General features: G+C 40.0%; 1 protein-coding gene across 1 annotated transcript in view; it reads right to left on the bottom strand.

The window, feature by feature from the left end:
• LOC150077710 (retinaldehyde-binding protein 1-like) overlaps positions 1 to 18,107 on the bottom strand; it is a 54,747-nt gene that overhangs the window by 16,358 nt on the left and 20,282 nt on the right. The window contains exon 2 of the mRNA XM_090384241.1: positions 3,417 to 3,581. Within this exon, the coding sequence (XP_090240367.1) occupies positions 3,417 to 3,570 (154 nt within the window). The 5' untranslated portion in view covers positions 3,571 to 3,581. The remainder of the gene's footprint in view (positions 1 to 3,416; positions 3,582 to 18,107) is intronic.

Raw genomic sequence — 18,107 nt, 5'->3', positions numbered from 1 at the left:
CTACTAAACCGTTTTAGAGCTGTACACTCGAAATGTAAGGAAGATCGTATGCATCTCACCATGATGTCCATCATAACCTGAAAAGTCACAATCTCTTTTGCATGATGGAACAGATTAGAGCAGGTGGCCTGAGCTTTTCTTCTGACTAAAATGGGTTCCACTACCACTCGCCTCCAATAGGCGAGAGTGGTGGTTAGTGCATGGACGATAAGTCAACTGCCAACTAGTATTGCATGATAGCAGGCAACACTAGTTGGTAGCTGAGGGGTGGCATTCCTCTGTGTAGTATGGACCATATTCCTTCACTTGCTGCTTACATTGGTTCGCAACCGGTCACCACCAGTGCATTAGGCGCCATATTTCAGGCTAGCACATGGGGCACCCTCGTGGGCAGCACATCGAGTGGAAAAGACATGAGTTCGCGTCCTGTCGATGACACGAAGAATGTTTATGGACCTTTTTTTTCACATGGTTGAGTTAGTTGGTCTCAGTCATGATTGTTGTTGTTATTGGGTTTGAGGAATATTAGCAACTAAGGCCATGTAGCTTCGTGTATATTGTCTGTAAATTGCATGTGTTCTGAGCCCGATTTCCTGTTCTACTGCTCGAAAATCACAAGTGTCGGGAGAAAAAACATGCTACCCTCGCTTCAGTCTGACTAACTCAGCCACGTTGGAAAAAGGAGGATAAAAATTCTTCTCATCATCCAAGTGATTCGAACTCAGGTCTTTCCACCCGTGGGGTGGGACGACGATCCTTTCAACTGTGCTGCCCACGAGAGTCTCAGTCGTGAGTACCTTGGTATTTCCTCTCGGAAATTCTGATTTTTCCTCAAGCAAAGAGAAAATCGACCACAGAACACATGCAATTTAAAGACAGTATGCAAGGAACGCCTTAGTTGCGGCTTCTTCAAAAACAACAGCACAAGGCATTATACTCAGGTTTACTAAGTCCCACCATCGTAAATCTGCATGAAGAGGATGTAGTTGTTGCAGAACGACTGGAAATAGCTGAAAATTGCAATACATGATGACTAAAATATCACCTGAATATCATTTCAATCAGCATTTTAGATCCCAGGTATAACAAGCCCAGCTTTTCATATTTAACAAAATGTCTGTGTGAACTTGAAGGACTACCAGTCATTAATATGACAGCATTAAGGACCCGGTTGTGGTTGCAGAAAAGGGGAGGAGTGCTGATGGCTTTGAAAAGTTAAATTTTATATGTGTGGATGGTTGCCAGCACAATGGAAGGGTGATTTAATTTTTAAACATAAGAACATTAGACGTATGGGTTCCTTCTTGGAAACCTAAACTTGTTCTTGAACAACGTCTGCTGGTCAAATTTATTTGATGTGTGTATGTGTGGTCTGTGTGAAAGGGGTTAGCCGGATAGAAAAAAAAAAAATTGATGAGGTCGAGGAGTTAGTGCTGGCATAAACAATAGACATAGCTACAGTAGTGCAAATTTCGCTGTGTCCCATAAAGAGGAAATACCCACCTGCACACTTTGTGCAAAATTCAGATGATGCGCATTTCAAGGGAAAACCAAATGTGGTGGGCAGTCCTGACTTTCTCAAGGATACCCAATTCTTTCTGCTGAATTCAGAATAGTCTGTTTAATATTTTTATTGGAGAAACTGTTCTGGTGACACTGAAAACCACAACAGATTCCTGGACATTATTACTGGAATAGCACGTAGTAAGGAAACTGCTGAATTTGCTGCTTAACTAAACCACACATCAACACAACTCATTGCATTTAGAGGATTTGATCTCTTAAATATAACCTTGAGCACCCGAGAAGAAGACTGCGTCAAGGTGTAAGAGAATTAGACTTAAAACGGCAAGATTTACATAAAATCAGAATTCTGAATTTATACAAAAATTATAATATCACAGATATATGTATATTTAGAAAAGGCTTTCATTATGAAGTTTAAATTGAAATAGCTTCTCACCGATGTCAAAAATGACAACTGTTTCTCCCTTCGATGTTCGGTAGGGCAAGACAAGGACAATATTTTTCGAGAATAACGGCTGCAGTTCAGCAAGATCTGAAGTCTTGTAGTCCTCTGGATAGTTCTTCCGACAGGTGTAGTAGTTCTTTATGGTGTTGAAAGCTCGTTCTACATTGTACTTCCTCACCCGCAAGAAAGATAGCAGAAAAGGGGAATCGCTCCTTGAGATAAATCCCTTTTCCTCTGTTCAATAAAACAGTGCTAATGATCAGAGTCAATCATGACAGAAATAACTCCAGTTTTATATTATCTATAAAAGGGAAGCAAAGAACATTTAAATATGTAAAATTGTTTTATAATTTCACTCACAGGTAACACAGTTGTAGATTTGACATCCTCCTAACACTTGGTGGAAAAGATTTGAGTTTGAATCACGTCAAAAAGATTTGAGTTTGAATCACAACAAAATCGCGACTAATGAGTCAACGATACGATCAATCAAGAAATTTGAAGAAAAAAGTGAAAGAAATTTGAAGAACCTCGTAGATGGTTCATGTTGGGAAATGGACCGTAATCTGCTACGCTGGTCCAGTGCGGGTTGGCAGATCTACCGTATTTAGGAGTTAGGGGCTTAAACCCCGATTTACTCAAAGAGAGTGTGCTATCGCACAACTGTTCCTCTCCAGTCGGCTATGTGAAAACATTCTAATTGCTTCAAAAATTGGCTCTGTAACGCGTGTGGTTAAAAGAGAAAACATGGAAAAGCTTTTAATCTGTGGAGAGAAGACCGAACTGAAATTAAAATTCCATTAAGTTCTGTCATCATTCGTGAAAATCCAAAACACCTTAATCTACACTCTAGTGAAACTGGTGATAGAATCGGTGGGATAAGTTTTTCAGCTGCAGAGGGTGGTTTAAAAATCGATATGGCCTTCATAAAGTGAAACTTGTAGGCGAGTCTACATCAGCGGATTTCGTGGCTGAGGATCAAACTGTACGATTAATTTTCAAGAGTTGACTTTCTCTTTGCTCCCTTGTAGATAAATTATAAATTAAAAATTAATATTTATTAAAAAAAAAGTTCGGGGGCAATACGTTGGTTGTTGTGCTATTTTAGGTGCATCAGGAACTTATGGCGTATTACGCTTTACATAATTTGTCTGTAAATTGAGTTGAATTTTTTGTTGTATGAAGAACCCGAGTTTCTGGAGAAAAAAATATGACTCTCTTATCTGAGATCGACTAACTCAACCATATTGTGAAAAGGGCCTATAAAAATTCCTCGCTCCATTGACTCACAGGTCTTTTCCACCAGGTGTGGGGAGGAAGATGATTATAATAACTGTGCTGCCCACAATGAATAATACAGTGTCACCGTCGAAGTCATTCAACACCATTAATCGCGATGGTCTGTGAATAAGTGTGCAACAGGCACGTAATTAAATTATCATACCTTTCAACCTGTCCCGGAGTAATTCGATGAATTTTTCTCTCGTATTCGGGTCCTCACCAAGTTCCTCCTTTGCCTTTTGTATATCAGCAGGAGAGAGATTTTGATCATCGTATTTTCTGAAAGCATGGTTTGGTAAGGAAACTTCGTTGGACATGATGGACCAATCTACATAAAAGGAAAAAAAAAGTCATATATATAAAAGGGAAAAAAACAAGAGTCATAAATATATATACAGGGTTATTCGAAATGGGAAGTCCGGGGTTTCAGACAATTCCTGTAGACACATAAGCAAAAAATTCTGTTACCCCGGACTTCATTTTGAATAACCCTGTACATATATATAATATTGATGAAAAAAATAGGATATAACTGAACGTCTAAAAAAGAAAGAAAAATATTAGTTTATTAAACTGGATTATGGATCCGGGGAAAAACCCGAGTATTAGTAACAGAAATACCAAACAACTATAATGAAATATAGACAAATGTATTTGATGAGTGTATTGGGTAGAGGAGCTGATCTGTGAAGTGTAATTACGATGGAATAAATTAAGAATGCCGGCAAGGTAAAAGCAGATTACCTGAAATTAAATGAAATTAAAATTAATATAAAAATAACCTAACAATCATAAAAATGGTACCTAATGCTGCAGGTCCTATGACTTTAACAAGAGGTCGGCAGCCAAAACTGTAGGAACCAAAGTAATAAACAAGGTCTTTGTTTCTGTTATGATGTAAACGTATGAAACATATACATCAGAGCAGACCTAACAGAGACCAAAAGGAAGGAATAAAATTCAAACATAAATAAAATAAAGGTAAAATGCAGAATTATGCTGAAATAATGCCGATAAATTCAAAGGAAAATTGAATGAAAGTTAGAATGAAAAAATGAATGAAAAACCCGGTATGAAATTTAAGATAAAAGAATAGTCATATTTTTGATAACTTACTGTATGTTCAGACCGCAATCGTTGAAATTAGCTGAGTGTAGTGAATACAGAGCAACAACGGAGACCAAAGTTGAAGGCCGATAGTTCTATCTATAGTTATATCAGTTGAAGTAATCGCGCGGTGTAAGATGTAAAATCTTACACGTAAATTGTATATAAAGATAACAGATCGTCGTTCCCAAACTGAGAAATTTAATAAGAAAGGATACGTCAGGAATAGTTATATAGTAAAATAAAATATAACAAATCAAATAAATTGAACAAAGTGGATCGTTAAAAATATGGGAGATATTAAATTAAGGAGGGGGCTAATCGAAGGGAAGGGAGAGTCGTGAGAATTAGTGCGCGAAATTTCTACCAACAGATGGATAAACACTCAGCTAAGTACCGTAAACAAATCTGAAGGTCTAAAACGGGTAGCAGAGCCCATCGGTGAATAGGCGACAAGGGGGGTCGCTCGAGAACAATGAAAGGTGAGCCGAATTAGTCGGAACATCACTTTGATCGGAGACAAACAGGACGTGAGTACACGACTAATACCTTGTCCAAAACAATAAGGCTAGCGTCTGGTAGTCTGCAACAGCTTGGCCTGCAGAAATTTAGGGTAGGTGTGAATCTAGTAACACTGGTCTGTGTCGGCCAATTTCAAAAGAGAACAGTCGGTCTGGGAAAGGAATATTTTTATTACAATAAGAGGTTGGATCTTAGGGGCGGCTTGAGAAAAATAAACATGGGCGAATAGGACAGAGTGAAAATTTTGATAAAATGAGAAGATTGAATAAGACCAGGAACTAAGGCGAGCCTGACATATAGGGGCGCTACGTAAATTAGATGAACAAAAAGTGAGTGAACAGGAGAAAAAACACATTGACAGTTGAGGACTTTGTTGTGGTAGAAAATATGTGTTAGTAACAGTTGAGAGTTGAGGTTTTTGTCGTGGTAGAAAATATGGATTAGTAAAACACAGAGTTGAATTTTTGATGGTGTTAGTGAGAAGGTGAGTAGTAACAGATGACAGTTGAGGTTTTTGTCATGCTAGAACATCTTAAGTGTAAGGAGAATAAGCCTGTCCATCATCGGAAGGCAAGGGTAGTGGCCCAAATGCAAATAGTCTAATCCGTCATCGGAGGAAGGCTAGGGTAGTGGCCTGTATGCAATTAAGCCTGTCCGTCATCCGAAGGCAAGGGCAGTGGCCTTATGCAGGTAGTCTAATCCGTTATCTGAGGAAGGGAAGGGTAGTCACCCGTATGCAAACAAGCGCTGTGAAATATTTTTTTGGTGAAGGAGTTTTTTAATGAAAAGATGGAGACAGAAGTGGCAAGAAAGGAGTAGGGGTGTAAGAGTGACCGTGGAGACGGAGAAAAAAAAAAAGTAAGTCGGGCAGTACAAAAAGGGTCTTAGACAGTAAGGGAAAAAGTAGTTAAGAGTAGAAAAGTAACAGGAAGGCCAAGGATGATAAGAAAAAAAGTTATGAAAGACGGTTAAGTGAACCAGGAAAGGTAACAACTTCTTGGAGAAAGATACATCTGAATGATCCGTAGTAAAGGAGGAGTTGTGTATTCAACGCAGGAGCAAGAATGCCAGACCTAAGCAGCCAAGAGTTCCGGAAAATTATCTGAAGCAAATTCAGGAGAAAGCAGATGAAGGAAAGCCTTAGAAGATAGCCTGGAGAGCCTGAGATGGAAGCCTGAAACCTCCCTAGAGAAGAAGAGAAAAAGACAGAAGTAGATGAGCGATGTATTTAGTACACTAAGTTAACAAGAAGGACTGTTAGTGGAATAGTAGGGTAATTAATGAAAGGGGGTCGCCCTAGAAAGTAAAGTTAAACATAAATTATCTCTGAGGTAGATATACTAACAGAGTTTATTATGTTAAAAATGTGGGTTAATATTTAATGCAAGGGAAACGAAGGAATGAGTAATTGATGAAATTGATGTACAAATAGCTATAATGTGTTAGAAGGGTAGTAAAGTGTATAAAGAAGGATTCTGAATATGTTTTAAACAGTGGCGGATTTCTGCCCAGGCGCACAAGGCGCGCACCGGGGGCCTCTTAAATCGAGGGGGGCCTCAAATCTCAGGTCTCAAAAAAAAAATAAAATAAAATTGTTTCATTTTAAATTTTTACGCTCATCTTTATTACCGTTACTGAACAAAACTATAATTTAATATCAGAAGTTAGCAAACTCTTATGCGAATATCCCTACATAGTATATGAAATATCTATGCGAACTAAGTGAATCTGAAGTAGAATACATATTATCATTAATGCTTAAATTAAACACTTACATTTTAAATACATTTTATCTGGAATATAAAATATTTGAGTTATTAATTACTTGCAGAGGCTTTTACTACTTAACTACGGTAAACTGGTAAGAACATAATACCGTGACAATTGAAGCATACCTTCTGCTTAAACACACACAAGTGGGAGTTTCACCATATTTACATAAACACAAATATTTACAGCCAAACAACGTGCAGCATATGAAACAACATGGAAACAGGAATGACCGCGATACAGTAAAATAAAAATTTGAAAGTTCAATTTTCCAGCAGTCGTCTTCTTCTGTGGGGATTAGAGTGGGGTAGGTAGGACAATACTGACACCTATTTCTTAATGAGGTCGGGTTTCCAAAAGTCCAGTGGCTTGTGCCTGGCCGAACAAGGTGCTGAAACTGTATCCTTACATCTGTATTTGCAAGTAAGAGTTTCTGAGAACTTCCTTTCTGTAGGATTTGCAATTGCAGAGCTTTTCAGGATTGATATTGGGGTTGTTGAATAGCTGGATGGTGTTTGCTGCAAAGAATCTTCCAAGGCTATCCAACTGTGTAAATGCCGCTTTCAGTTGCGGTTCCTTATCTGCAACTCGTCTTGGTTTGGTTTTTCGCCTGGTATTATTGTCCACTCTCGGGCTTTCGGTGCATCCAGTCGTCCCGTTAAAAGCTGAGCGAGGGTCATTATGCAGGGATTATTTGTCTCCAGGGTGTGACCTCTAAATTGGAGTATAGTATAGCTCTTGAGATGGTAAAAGGCTTAGCTGAAATTCTGTTCAGCCATCTCAAGAGCCAGTATTCGAGTCCTAGAAAGGCTTTGATACTGCTTTCGGGAGCTGAAGACCAGATTTGTGCCGCGTATAGGAGTAACACATTGTTGATGTATTGGTTCATCTACTGCCTGGTTGCACAAAGCCCCGCATATGTTTTGTTACGGATCTATGCGAAGTGCGAGCGGAAGGTCAGGTCTTCGTCCCACTTGAGTCCAAGATCAACGTGTGACAGCGCCTTTTGGACGAGGATGCCGTTCACAAATATTTACATTTTGTTTGGCTTTATTTTATTTGTGAAAGTCATTTGTGCCGTCTTTTTTTTCATTCAACTGCAGCCCGATACAATCTAGATACACTTCAAGTTCTTTTATTTTAGTATTAGTCACTTGGGTGTGGTGGTCAGCTGATTTCTGATCTTCTGAAGCAATAAAAAAATTTATTTATTTATTAAATCAGTTTATTTATCACGAAACCTTGGGTCACCCCGGGACGGCTCTGTGGCAGAAGGGTGTGAATATTTACAGACTAGGTGCGAGGAACACAATGTACAATAAACAAGAGTACATGCGTGCTCGACCCGAGACTTTTACAGGATTAAATATACAATAATATACAAAATATACAGTAATATACAAAATATAAAAAAAAAAAAACTACAGTCTGTCATGTTCAGGAGCAGGTGAGTATTATAAGTTCATTATCTGGTAGCAGTTCTTCAGGATTTCCTTCCTGTAGGGCTTGTCTATACAGAACCTATCAGGGTGGATCCTAAATTTATTGAAGATCCGAAGACAATTGGCTGGAAACATGTTCCTCAGGGAATCAATGTTTGACAGCGTAAGACGTAGAGGGAGACAGGAGTAGGAGTTCTCCCCTCTTGCCCTCCTCGAGCCAGAGATTAATGTGGATACCGAGGGAGCCTCAATTCGCCTGGTTATAAACCGTGCAAGCGTGAAGACATTTTTTGTTTCGATGATATTTCTTCAGGTAGTGGTGTCCAGATTTGCTTGTAGGATCGATCTGGAGATAGTTAGGTGGTGGCCTACCACCCTGTTCATCCATCTAAGCAACCAGTACTCTAAACTGAGATACGTCTGAAGGTATGAGGCAGGGGCAGATGACCAAATTTCTGAAGCATAGAGAGGAATCGGCGTAATACACCTCAGGATGTGCCGAACAAGCAGCGCAGGCTGATGTACACCAAGGAGCTCTTGACGCACTGCCCAAAGAGCAGCGTACGTCTTCTGCCTCATCCTGGCAAAGTGAGGCTGAAAAGTGAGCCCAACTTCCTACGCGAGGCCAAGATCAGTATGAGAGGTCACCTTTTGCACCGGTTCCCCACTAACAAAGATTTGGATGTCATTTTTGACTTTCTTCTTGGTTATCGTCAGTTGTGCTGATTTGGAAGGGCTCAGATGCAGCCCAATTGTGGCAAGATAACTTTCCAAGCTCAATATCTGCCTAGAAGCTTGTTGGTTGATATCATGAATCTGATGATTATGATCTGAGCTCACGTAGAACTTCAGATCGTCGGCATAAGAGACAAAGTTTGGATTCTGAGCAAGAAAAGGCTCCAAAACTGCTACAAACAGGATAGCGGACAGTACACTTCCTTGTGGGATGCCTCTTGAGACGTCAATAGTTCCTTGAATGTCATTGTGGGTCACAGTCAGATGTCAGGGATGTAAAATAGACTTCAAAATTTGAAGTAAGTTGTCTGCCAGGCCGAAGTAGTGTTTCAGAATGGTAAAAAGAGCTGGGAGGTGTATTCTGTCATAAGCCGATTTTATGTCGAGGAATATGATATAAATCTGTGATTTGTTGTTAAGGATGCGCTGAATTTTGAAGAGGGTATCAAGAAGATTGGTAGTTGTCGATCTCCTTTATAGAACTGTATGCAGATACTCAGGCCTGTGTGCAAAGCAATGCTGGGCAATTGTTGGCTGAATAACTTTTTCAAAAATTTTGAGTAAAGAACAACTGATGGAGATTGGTCGCAGATCTTTAGGAGATTTGGGTTTCTTGATCTTTGGAATGGGCTTAACATGGTAGGTTTTCCAAATTGAAAGAACTATTCCAGATTGCAGGATATGTCTGAAAAGGTGAAGGAGAAGGTCGACTATATATGGGCTGCAAATTTTGATAATAAAGAGTGGGAAACCATCCGGACCTACAGTGGCTTTGTTGGGTAGTTTATTGATGACATCAATTAGGGTCTCTCTAGTTATTTCTATTTCAGACAAGTGTGTCCTAGGTAACCAGTCCTCCTGAGAGAGGAATCAGAGTCAGGAAAATCTGCCTGCAGTATGTTGAACGGTGCCCATTCCTGGACAAGCTTTTTGTCAATGGCTAGATGATGATGATGCGAAAGGATCCTCCTACCACTCTTCAACCTAGTGAGAACAGCTTGGGTAAGGACCTGCATTTTCTTTTTCAAGAAGCAAGCTCTTTCTTTCTTAAAGATGGAACGGTCTGAGGGAAGTTGAGTGTTCTGCCATTTCCGGTAGGCCTTCTGCTTCTTGATGAAAGCCATCTTAGTTTCCTTATTGAAACCCCGATTCGACCTGTTACCAATCCTGGTGATTCTGGCTGCACCATGTAGTGCAATTAACTTCAGTTGTTCCGACAAGAGCATAACGCACATCCTCCAACGGCTCAGAGTAGAGACGCCCCCAGTCAAACCCAATCAAGCATTGGAGAATGCTCTCTGGCTTCAGACATTTGGTAGAGAAGGCTATTCTAGGCAAATCAGCGGAGTACTCGTCAGGTAACCCAAGGGGATTGCTCGGTAAGGATAGTTTACATGCAATTGGCGAGTGATCAGATTGGAATCGAAAGTTGCTAGGTAGGAGTTTGATGTCTTGCAAGTTGTGGAAGATTAGTTCCAGCGCTTGACACGCTCTAGTTGGTTGCGTCACTAACCGTGTAAGGTTAATGGCCCAAAGCGGCGCACTGTTGAAAAGTGACCTCAAGGCCCTCAAGGGCATTCCCATGCCTGGGCAGTGGCAAGCTAAAATCACCTGCTACAACAGTTGGAATTTTAGGCACTAAGTTGGTTGCTAATCACGTGAGCAGCTCAGCTCTAGAGTCTTCATTGTGGTCTGGAGGAAGGTAAACCAGGCAGCATTGGATTTGAAGAAGAGGACTCCTCAGTGTCAGGGAACCTACCTCAAAGTTGTTTGCTTGGCTCACTCGTGTCCTTATTGGCTGGAATCGATCGTTGAACAGGATTTCTACACCTCCGCCTCGCCCGGTAATCATGTGGTTTCCAATGTGTTTGTAAGGGGTGTTAAAATGGGCAAGATCAAGCTGTCTATCCGCTGCTAACCATGTTTCCGTAAGGCAGATGACATCAAACTCATTAAGCAATAGGAGAGTCTGGAGACAATGAAGCTTGTTTTTTAGGCTGGGTATATTCTGCATAAACCAAAGAATCTCTCCTTCGTGTGAACCTGGTAGCAAGTCATCCTTTTGTAGTTATGGCTATTTATCTCGCCTGGATCCGCTACAAGCGATCGATCCACTCCTCTCCTGGAGCGGCTTTATAAGGGTGCCTACCGGCCAGCTGCTACAATCCAAGACGATATGCTTTGCATTCGCAGGGCCGGAGATGATAAAGGAAGAATCGGTCCGGTGTCTAGTTTTGATAGCTTTTGCATCTAAGTTGATCCCATTTTCTTGGGCAAAGAATGCCCTGATATTTTCCGCTTTTGCTGCTGGTCCCAGTCTGGAAACAAAAATTCTCTCTCGGGTCTGGACAGCAGAAATATTATATATTTCCTCAAGTCTCCGCGACAGAGGGATCGAGGTAGGTTCAGTAGGAACCGACATATTAGGCTCCTCGCATGGAATTCTGTTACCTTGTGTTTTCACAGTCAAAACACTTTGAGCGCAAGCCATTTGTGGGTTATGCCGGAGAAATTGCGCATGATAGTTAAATTGATCAGAGAGACAGAAGGCATCCGCTTGAGCATTGATCCGCTCCTCCCTGTTTAGGCGTGGGGTTTTTCTCATCTCCATCCTGTTGTAACACTTTCTAACATTTCTTTTCGTAATGAGACGTCTCCAGGGAGTGGTCCCTAGATTAGCTTGGAGGATGGATCTAGAGATAGCAAAAGGATGACCCTCCACCCAGTTCATCCATCTAAGCAGCCAATATTCCAGATTGGGGTACTTTTTTAGGTGGGAGGCAGGAGCAGATGACCAAATTTCAGATGCTTAGAGTGGAACAGGGGTAATGCACCTCAGAATGTACCGACAAAGCAGCGCTGGCTGATGCATACCAACGAGCTCCTGACGCACTGCTCAAAGTGCCGCATACGTCTTCGGTCTCATCCTGACAAAGTGTGGCTGGAAGGTGAGTCCAACATCCCAGGTCGGGCCTAGGTCTGTGTGGGAAGTTACCCTTTGCACCCTTTCGTCTCCAACGAAGATTTGAACATGATTTTTAACTTTTGTTTTGGTTATCGGTAGTTGAGCAGATTTGTAAGGGTCCAGATGCAACCCAATTATGATTAGATAGTTTTCCAGTTTCTTTATCTGTGTAGAGGCCTGTTGGTTAATACCCAGGATCTGATCAGGATGGCTTGAACTCACGTAGAGCAGAGATGGGAGTAATCCCAGGTGCTGTCTGATACACACATACCTAGAACTTCAGATCATTGGCATAAAAGACAAAGTTAGAATTACATGCTAGAAAGGTTCCAAAACTGCTGCAAAGAGAATTGCTGAGGGCACACTCCATTGGAGGATACCTCTTGTGATGTCGAAAATTACCTGGAAATTGTTGACAGTAACAGACAGATGTCTGAGAAGTAGCATGGATTTTAAGATTTGTAAGAAAGTATCTGCCAGACCGAAATAGTGCTTCAGAATATAAAGAGAGCTGGTAGGTATAATCTGTCGTATGCCGATTAATGTCCTGGAAGATGATGTCAATCTGGGATTTGTGATTGATGGCATGTTGGATTCTGAAGAGAGTACCTAGAAGATTTGTATTTGTTGATCTCTTGTGCAGAACGGTGTGAAGGTACTTCAGCCTGTGACCAAAGCAGTGCTGGGCAATTGCTGGCTGAATCACTTTTTCGAAGATTTTAAGTAAAGTGCAACTGAGGGAAATTTGTCGCAGATCTTTCGGAGATTTAGGTTTCCTAATCTTTGGAATGGGCTTAATATGGTAAGATCTCCAAATTGATGGAACTCTTCCAGATTGTAAGATTTGGCTGAAAATGTTGAGTAGAAGGTCAACAATGTACGTGCTGCAAATTTTTACTATAAATAATGTGAAAAAATCTGGTCCTACAGTAGCTTTCTTAGGTAATTTGTTAATGATATCAATCAGGGTCTCCTAGATAAACCTAGATATTTTTATATGATTCATCTGTGCCCTAGGTAACCAGTCTTCCTGTGAGGGAGGGCATCTGGATCTGGAAAATTTGCCTGCAGAAGGTTGCACCGTATCCATTCCTGGACAAGTTTTTTATCAATGATATGATGGTTTGTCTGGTGTGATAGAATCCTTCTACCCATCTTGAACCTATAAAGAACAGATTAGTTTAGGACTTGTCTTTTCTTTTTTACGCAGTAAGCTCTTTCTTTCTTAAATATAGTGAGGTCTAGGGAAAGTTGAGATTTTTGCCATTTCCAGTAGGCCTTCTGCTTCCTGATGAAGGCCAACTTGGTTTCCTTATTAAAACACCGATTCGACTTCCTACAAATCCTAACCTTCTTGGATGCACCAGGGAGTGAAATTAACTTGAATTGTTTGGACAAGACAATGGTTGTATCCACTATCGACTCAGAATAGGAGTATTCCCAGTCAAATCCGCTCAAGCACTGTAAAATGATGTCCAGCTCGAGATATTTAGTAGAGAAGGAAACCCTAGGAAGTTCAGCAGCAACACATCAAGTAACTGAGGGGAACTGCCATGCATGGATAACCGGCATGCAATTGGAAGTGATCCGATTGAAATTGGAAATTGCTAGGCAGGAGCTTGATGTCTGGTAAGTTATGAAATATTAGGTCGAGCTCTTGGTCTCCTGTAGTAGTTGGCACTAAGAACAGTGTAACGTCAACTTGTAACTTCAGGTCCGAAGAGTGACCTGAAGTGGGCCACAAGAGCATCTTCTTGTTTATGGATTGGCAAGTTGAAATCACCTGCAACTACAGTTGGAGTTCTAGTTACTAAGTTTGTTGCCAACCAGGTGAGCAGCTCAGATCCAAAGCCTTCATTGTGGTCTGGGGGAATGTAAACCAGGCAGCACTGAATATGAATAAGAGAACTGCTCAGCGTTGTACAGATTGCATCAAAATTAATCGGCAGGCTTACTCTTGTCCTTATTGGCTGAAAAAAATCTTTAAAAAAAAATCAACACCACCACCACCACCACCCCATCTAGTGTTTATTGAATTCCCAATGTGCTTGTAGGGAATGTTAAGAGGCACAAGATGAAGCTGCTATCCGCCGTTACTCATGTTTCAGTAAGACAAATGATATCAAACTCATCAAGAAAAAGAAGGGCTGCAGGGTCTAAAGCTTGTTTTTTAAGCTGCATACATTTTGCATGAACCACAGAAGCTTTCCGCCTTGTGAACCTGGTTGCATATGGCCCTTTTGTTGCTATGCCTGTATGTCCTGTCTGGGTCCAATGTACACGATCGGCCTACTCGTCTCTTGATGCAGCTTAATGATAGTGCCTAAGGGCTAGCAGCTAGAATCAAAGATGATATACTTCGCATTCTCTGAGCAGGAGATGGTAAAGGAAGAGTAGGTCGGAAATCTTGTTTTGATAGCCTTTCCATCAATCTTAATCCCATGTTCATGGGAAAGAAAGACTTGATACTTTCTTCTTGCGTTGAAATACCCAATCTCGTAACAAAAATTCTTTCTCTGATCTGTACAGCTGATATATTATAAATCACTTCCAGTCTTCTTGACGGAATTGGCGAAACCGATTGGCGAGGGACAGATACTTTTGTCTCCTGTATTGGTAATCTGTACCCTTTGGGTTCCACTGTCAAAATGTCTTGGGTGGAAATAGCCTTTTGGGAGTTATGGCTATGACATTGTGCTTGAGAGTTCAATTGATGAAGATGACTCGAGGCAACCACATGAGCAAAGGTCTGTCCATTCCTGTTTTGTTGTGGGGGTTCTCTCATCGCCATCATATTGTTAACGTGGTTGGGTTGATTCAGAACCAGGTGACCATGCTTCCTCTGTTGTAGTCTGCAAGGTTGATACGAATTAGGTTCACCCGGATTCCAACATTGATCCTGGGTACGTTGACTATCAGCAACCAAGGGCAGATCAAACTCAACGGGATGAGAATGCGAGGGATGCATATCCAGTGGGTTCAGCTGAACGGCAGGAGTGAAAATCTGCTGAGTCAACCTCTCTGCAGCTAGAGTTGAACTCCGTAAATTTTTTGGATCAGTTATCCCTTGCAGGGATCGAACGGGTTGGGCTGAGGATAACAGAGGGGCTTCATCCACTTCACGTAAATGCTCTTGAGTTTCCTGATAGTTCATCACTGACATCTGACTAGAAGGAAAATTTTTAAATTTCTGAGTTGATCGTTCAGCAAGAGAACTTGATCCAGGATTTCTGAATTTTGGGCTCTGAGCCTTCTATTCTCAGCATTAAGACAAGCAATAGAATCCATTATTGGACACAGGACCTACAATAAGCTGATCTTGAAACCCTCATGGAAGGTATTGAATGTAGTGATGTTGTCACTTAAAACGCTTTTTATTTCCAAAATTTCTAAGGGGATATTCACCGGGAAGTCTGTTGCAGAGACAGCAGGAGCAAAATCGTATTCCTGTTCCGAAAAGTCACCATCTCTCCCAATGCGTAAGCTTGCATCACGAGGCGTTCTCGATGATGTACAGCTTCCGACATTCGAACGTAGCACCTGAAACAATCCTGAGGACGCGGAAGGAGTTGCTTTAGTAAGGGTGATAGAGGCACAGAGAAATAAGATACAGAGTGAACACTTGCTCAATTCCTCCCAGCGCCCTCACTTTCAGGACATGAAACTAACGCGGCAATCTGTCGCCATAAAAACTCACTGAGTAATAACGCATATGCCCAATGCTAATAAAGTTGCTACCACGTGGTTGCTTCTGTGACTCGAGTTCTAGAGTTCGTTGAACGTAGAAATTTTGTTTCAAGTATTCTTATTTTACTATTGTTATATTTATTTGTGTATTTATTTTTCTATTATTATAATTATCTGCTGTCATGCACAGAAATAAGTGTTTCGTGTGCAATAAAAGTGGCTGCGGTTGTACTCATTTCCGAAAGGATGTTTAAGGTAATTTATCGGAATCTATACAGAACCATGAAATGTTTACTAAAATGTAAAAAAAAAAAAAAAAAAATACTGAATAGCTAATTAACAACTAATTCATAACTTGTTACATTAATTTATATAAATATAATATAAAGAAAGCCAGAACGAGAACGACGAGAAATGTCGGATAACTTACGTGGAAAATTAGTTTCCCGACACGGCACTCCAGCGCTGCTCGCTCGGTGAACAGACGGTTGGTGTTATCGGTCTGGAGCAGAAAACGAGAAGGATATTAATTGACAGGTGGGCGTGGCAAACAATGAAATGATTGCTGGTGGGCACGACAGACAAGCTACAGGGCATATTATTGAACAAGAAAATAAAAATACAATCATAAAAGAAAACATTTTTTTTCTATGACTGTGCTTCCAAAGAAAATTGGTTAGTTACCTCTCCACTTCTGGAGGGTTGAAGCTCCCATGGGATTGAAGTCGAGGTAACCTGACCTTTTTTCACCATTGCGAAATAATGGTGAAAAAAGGTTAGGGCATGAGCGATTAGGGCGAGTTAATATTAGTGCTACTAAAGTAATACTAAACTGATGTTATCGTGTGTTGTGTTTGTGCACCAATCAGCACATCGTTTGCCACGCCTACTCGTCAATCAATATATCGTTGTCGACTTTGCTCCAGACTGATAACCCATACCGTCTGTTTACCGAGCAAGCAGCGCTAGAGTGCCGTATCGGGAAACTAATTTTCAGTGTAAGTTATATGACGTTTCTCGTCGTTCTCGTGCTGGCTTTCCTTACTTTCGCCGAATAGTGTATTGATATTAATTGAAGTAATAGTTTATGAAATAATTAAATTATTCCATAAAAAAGCTTCATGAAATATGTCATGAAATATCTTTACTGTTTCTGAAATCAAGTCAAATCAGCCAGAGTCTAACTGACAAAGGGAAACAGTTATAAACTCCCAGGTACTGTGAGCATGTGGATATTTATTAAGAAAATGTTTTGGCATATGTCTCACGTCACCTAGCCAGAAATATTTTAAAGAACAATAATTGTGAAACATGTAAAGATTTATTATTATGTCCAAAAGATCATGACAAATCGTTGTTCTATTAATGTTAATGTGTGCGTGAGAGAGAGAGAGAGTATGGATGAAAATGTCCATCAAAGGAATTATTGAATACAATGAGGAGTGTATCAAATACTTTGCTTTCCTGAAGTCTATTTGGTATTTCATAAGGAAAAGGTTCTACAAAAACTTTATGCTAAAACAAGTTTTATTGAATTAGAGTGGTTTGGGAACCAAGAGTACCAAGCCCATGTGCAAAAAGTGCTTATTCAGTCTATCTTGTAAATTATGGATAAACAAAAAGTGAAAAATATGAATTTGGCTTGTCTGCCCAGTCAAGCACGAAACTCCCTACAAAAACTATTGAAATGTGTTAGACACATGTAACTGGGAAATGTTAAGTATGTGCTGTGAAAGATAAAGAGGAAAATTGTGATGATTTGATTTTTCTGGGGAACATTGTGTCATGATTTCTCTTTTTTAGAGATCACTCGTATCAGAGCAATATTAATTGATCAATACTGGATTAACTGTCCATTCTGAACTACATATACCTTAATGACAAATATAGCTCCATAATTCAGTTTGAATTCTATTTGTGGGGGGTGGAATAAAAAGAAGAATGATGATATATATTTTATATATTTTATTTTATATTTATTTAATGTTATTTATTTTAATTTTTTTTATTTATTGTTCCCTTTAGGATGTTGTCCACCTTAATTTAATTTCCCCACTTACACATCTGACTTTACCTTACAGGAGAATTCCAAATTCGAGGGAACTTCTTAATTATTTATAATTCCCCTCGGACAGGCTGAGTGTTCAGGAATGACAAACAACACACACATTAATATATAACATAACATTTTATTTACACTTATATACACAATACAAAAATTAACAACTCTCAAGCGCATATTATTATTTCTCAAATTTGCCTATGTATTATCAGTTATATATGACTATTAAATACAGTGGTTTTACTCTAAACAAGGTTATCCACTTCAATACAACTCAATCAATATCATTACATAAACTTATTTTAGTTTCTTCTTTCTCCACACATGAACAATAATTACTTAAGAGGTTTAGTTCACACTCTTTCTCTTATGTAAATCTTATCCTTACCTTATAAATTGATTTAGGAATTTCACTCTTAATTTTTAATTTAATTAGTGCCCCATTTTGTCTTGGGGAATATAACTTCACAACTTTCTTTAATCAAGACAGATAATACATTTGACACCAATTTCTGGACTAATGCTGGTCCCAAGGGTTAGCCACATTCATAAGGCTATTTCTTT

The sequence above is a fragment of the Mastigoproctus giganteus genome, chromosome 11 (genome assembly GCF_048544385.1).
Source record: "Mastigoproctus giganteus isolate SK-2022 chromosome 11, ASM4854438v1, whole genome shotgun sequence".
Lineage (NCBI taxonomy): Eukaryota > Metazoa > Arthropoda > Arachnida > Uropygi > Thelyphonidae > Mastigoproctus > Mastigoproctus giganteus.
Note: the sequence above shows the minus strand (reverse complement) of the source record. Positions and strands in the feature narration are given on the sequence as shown.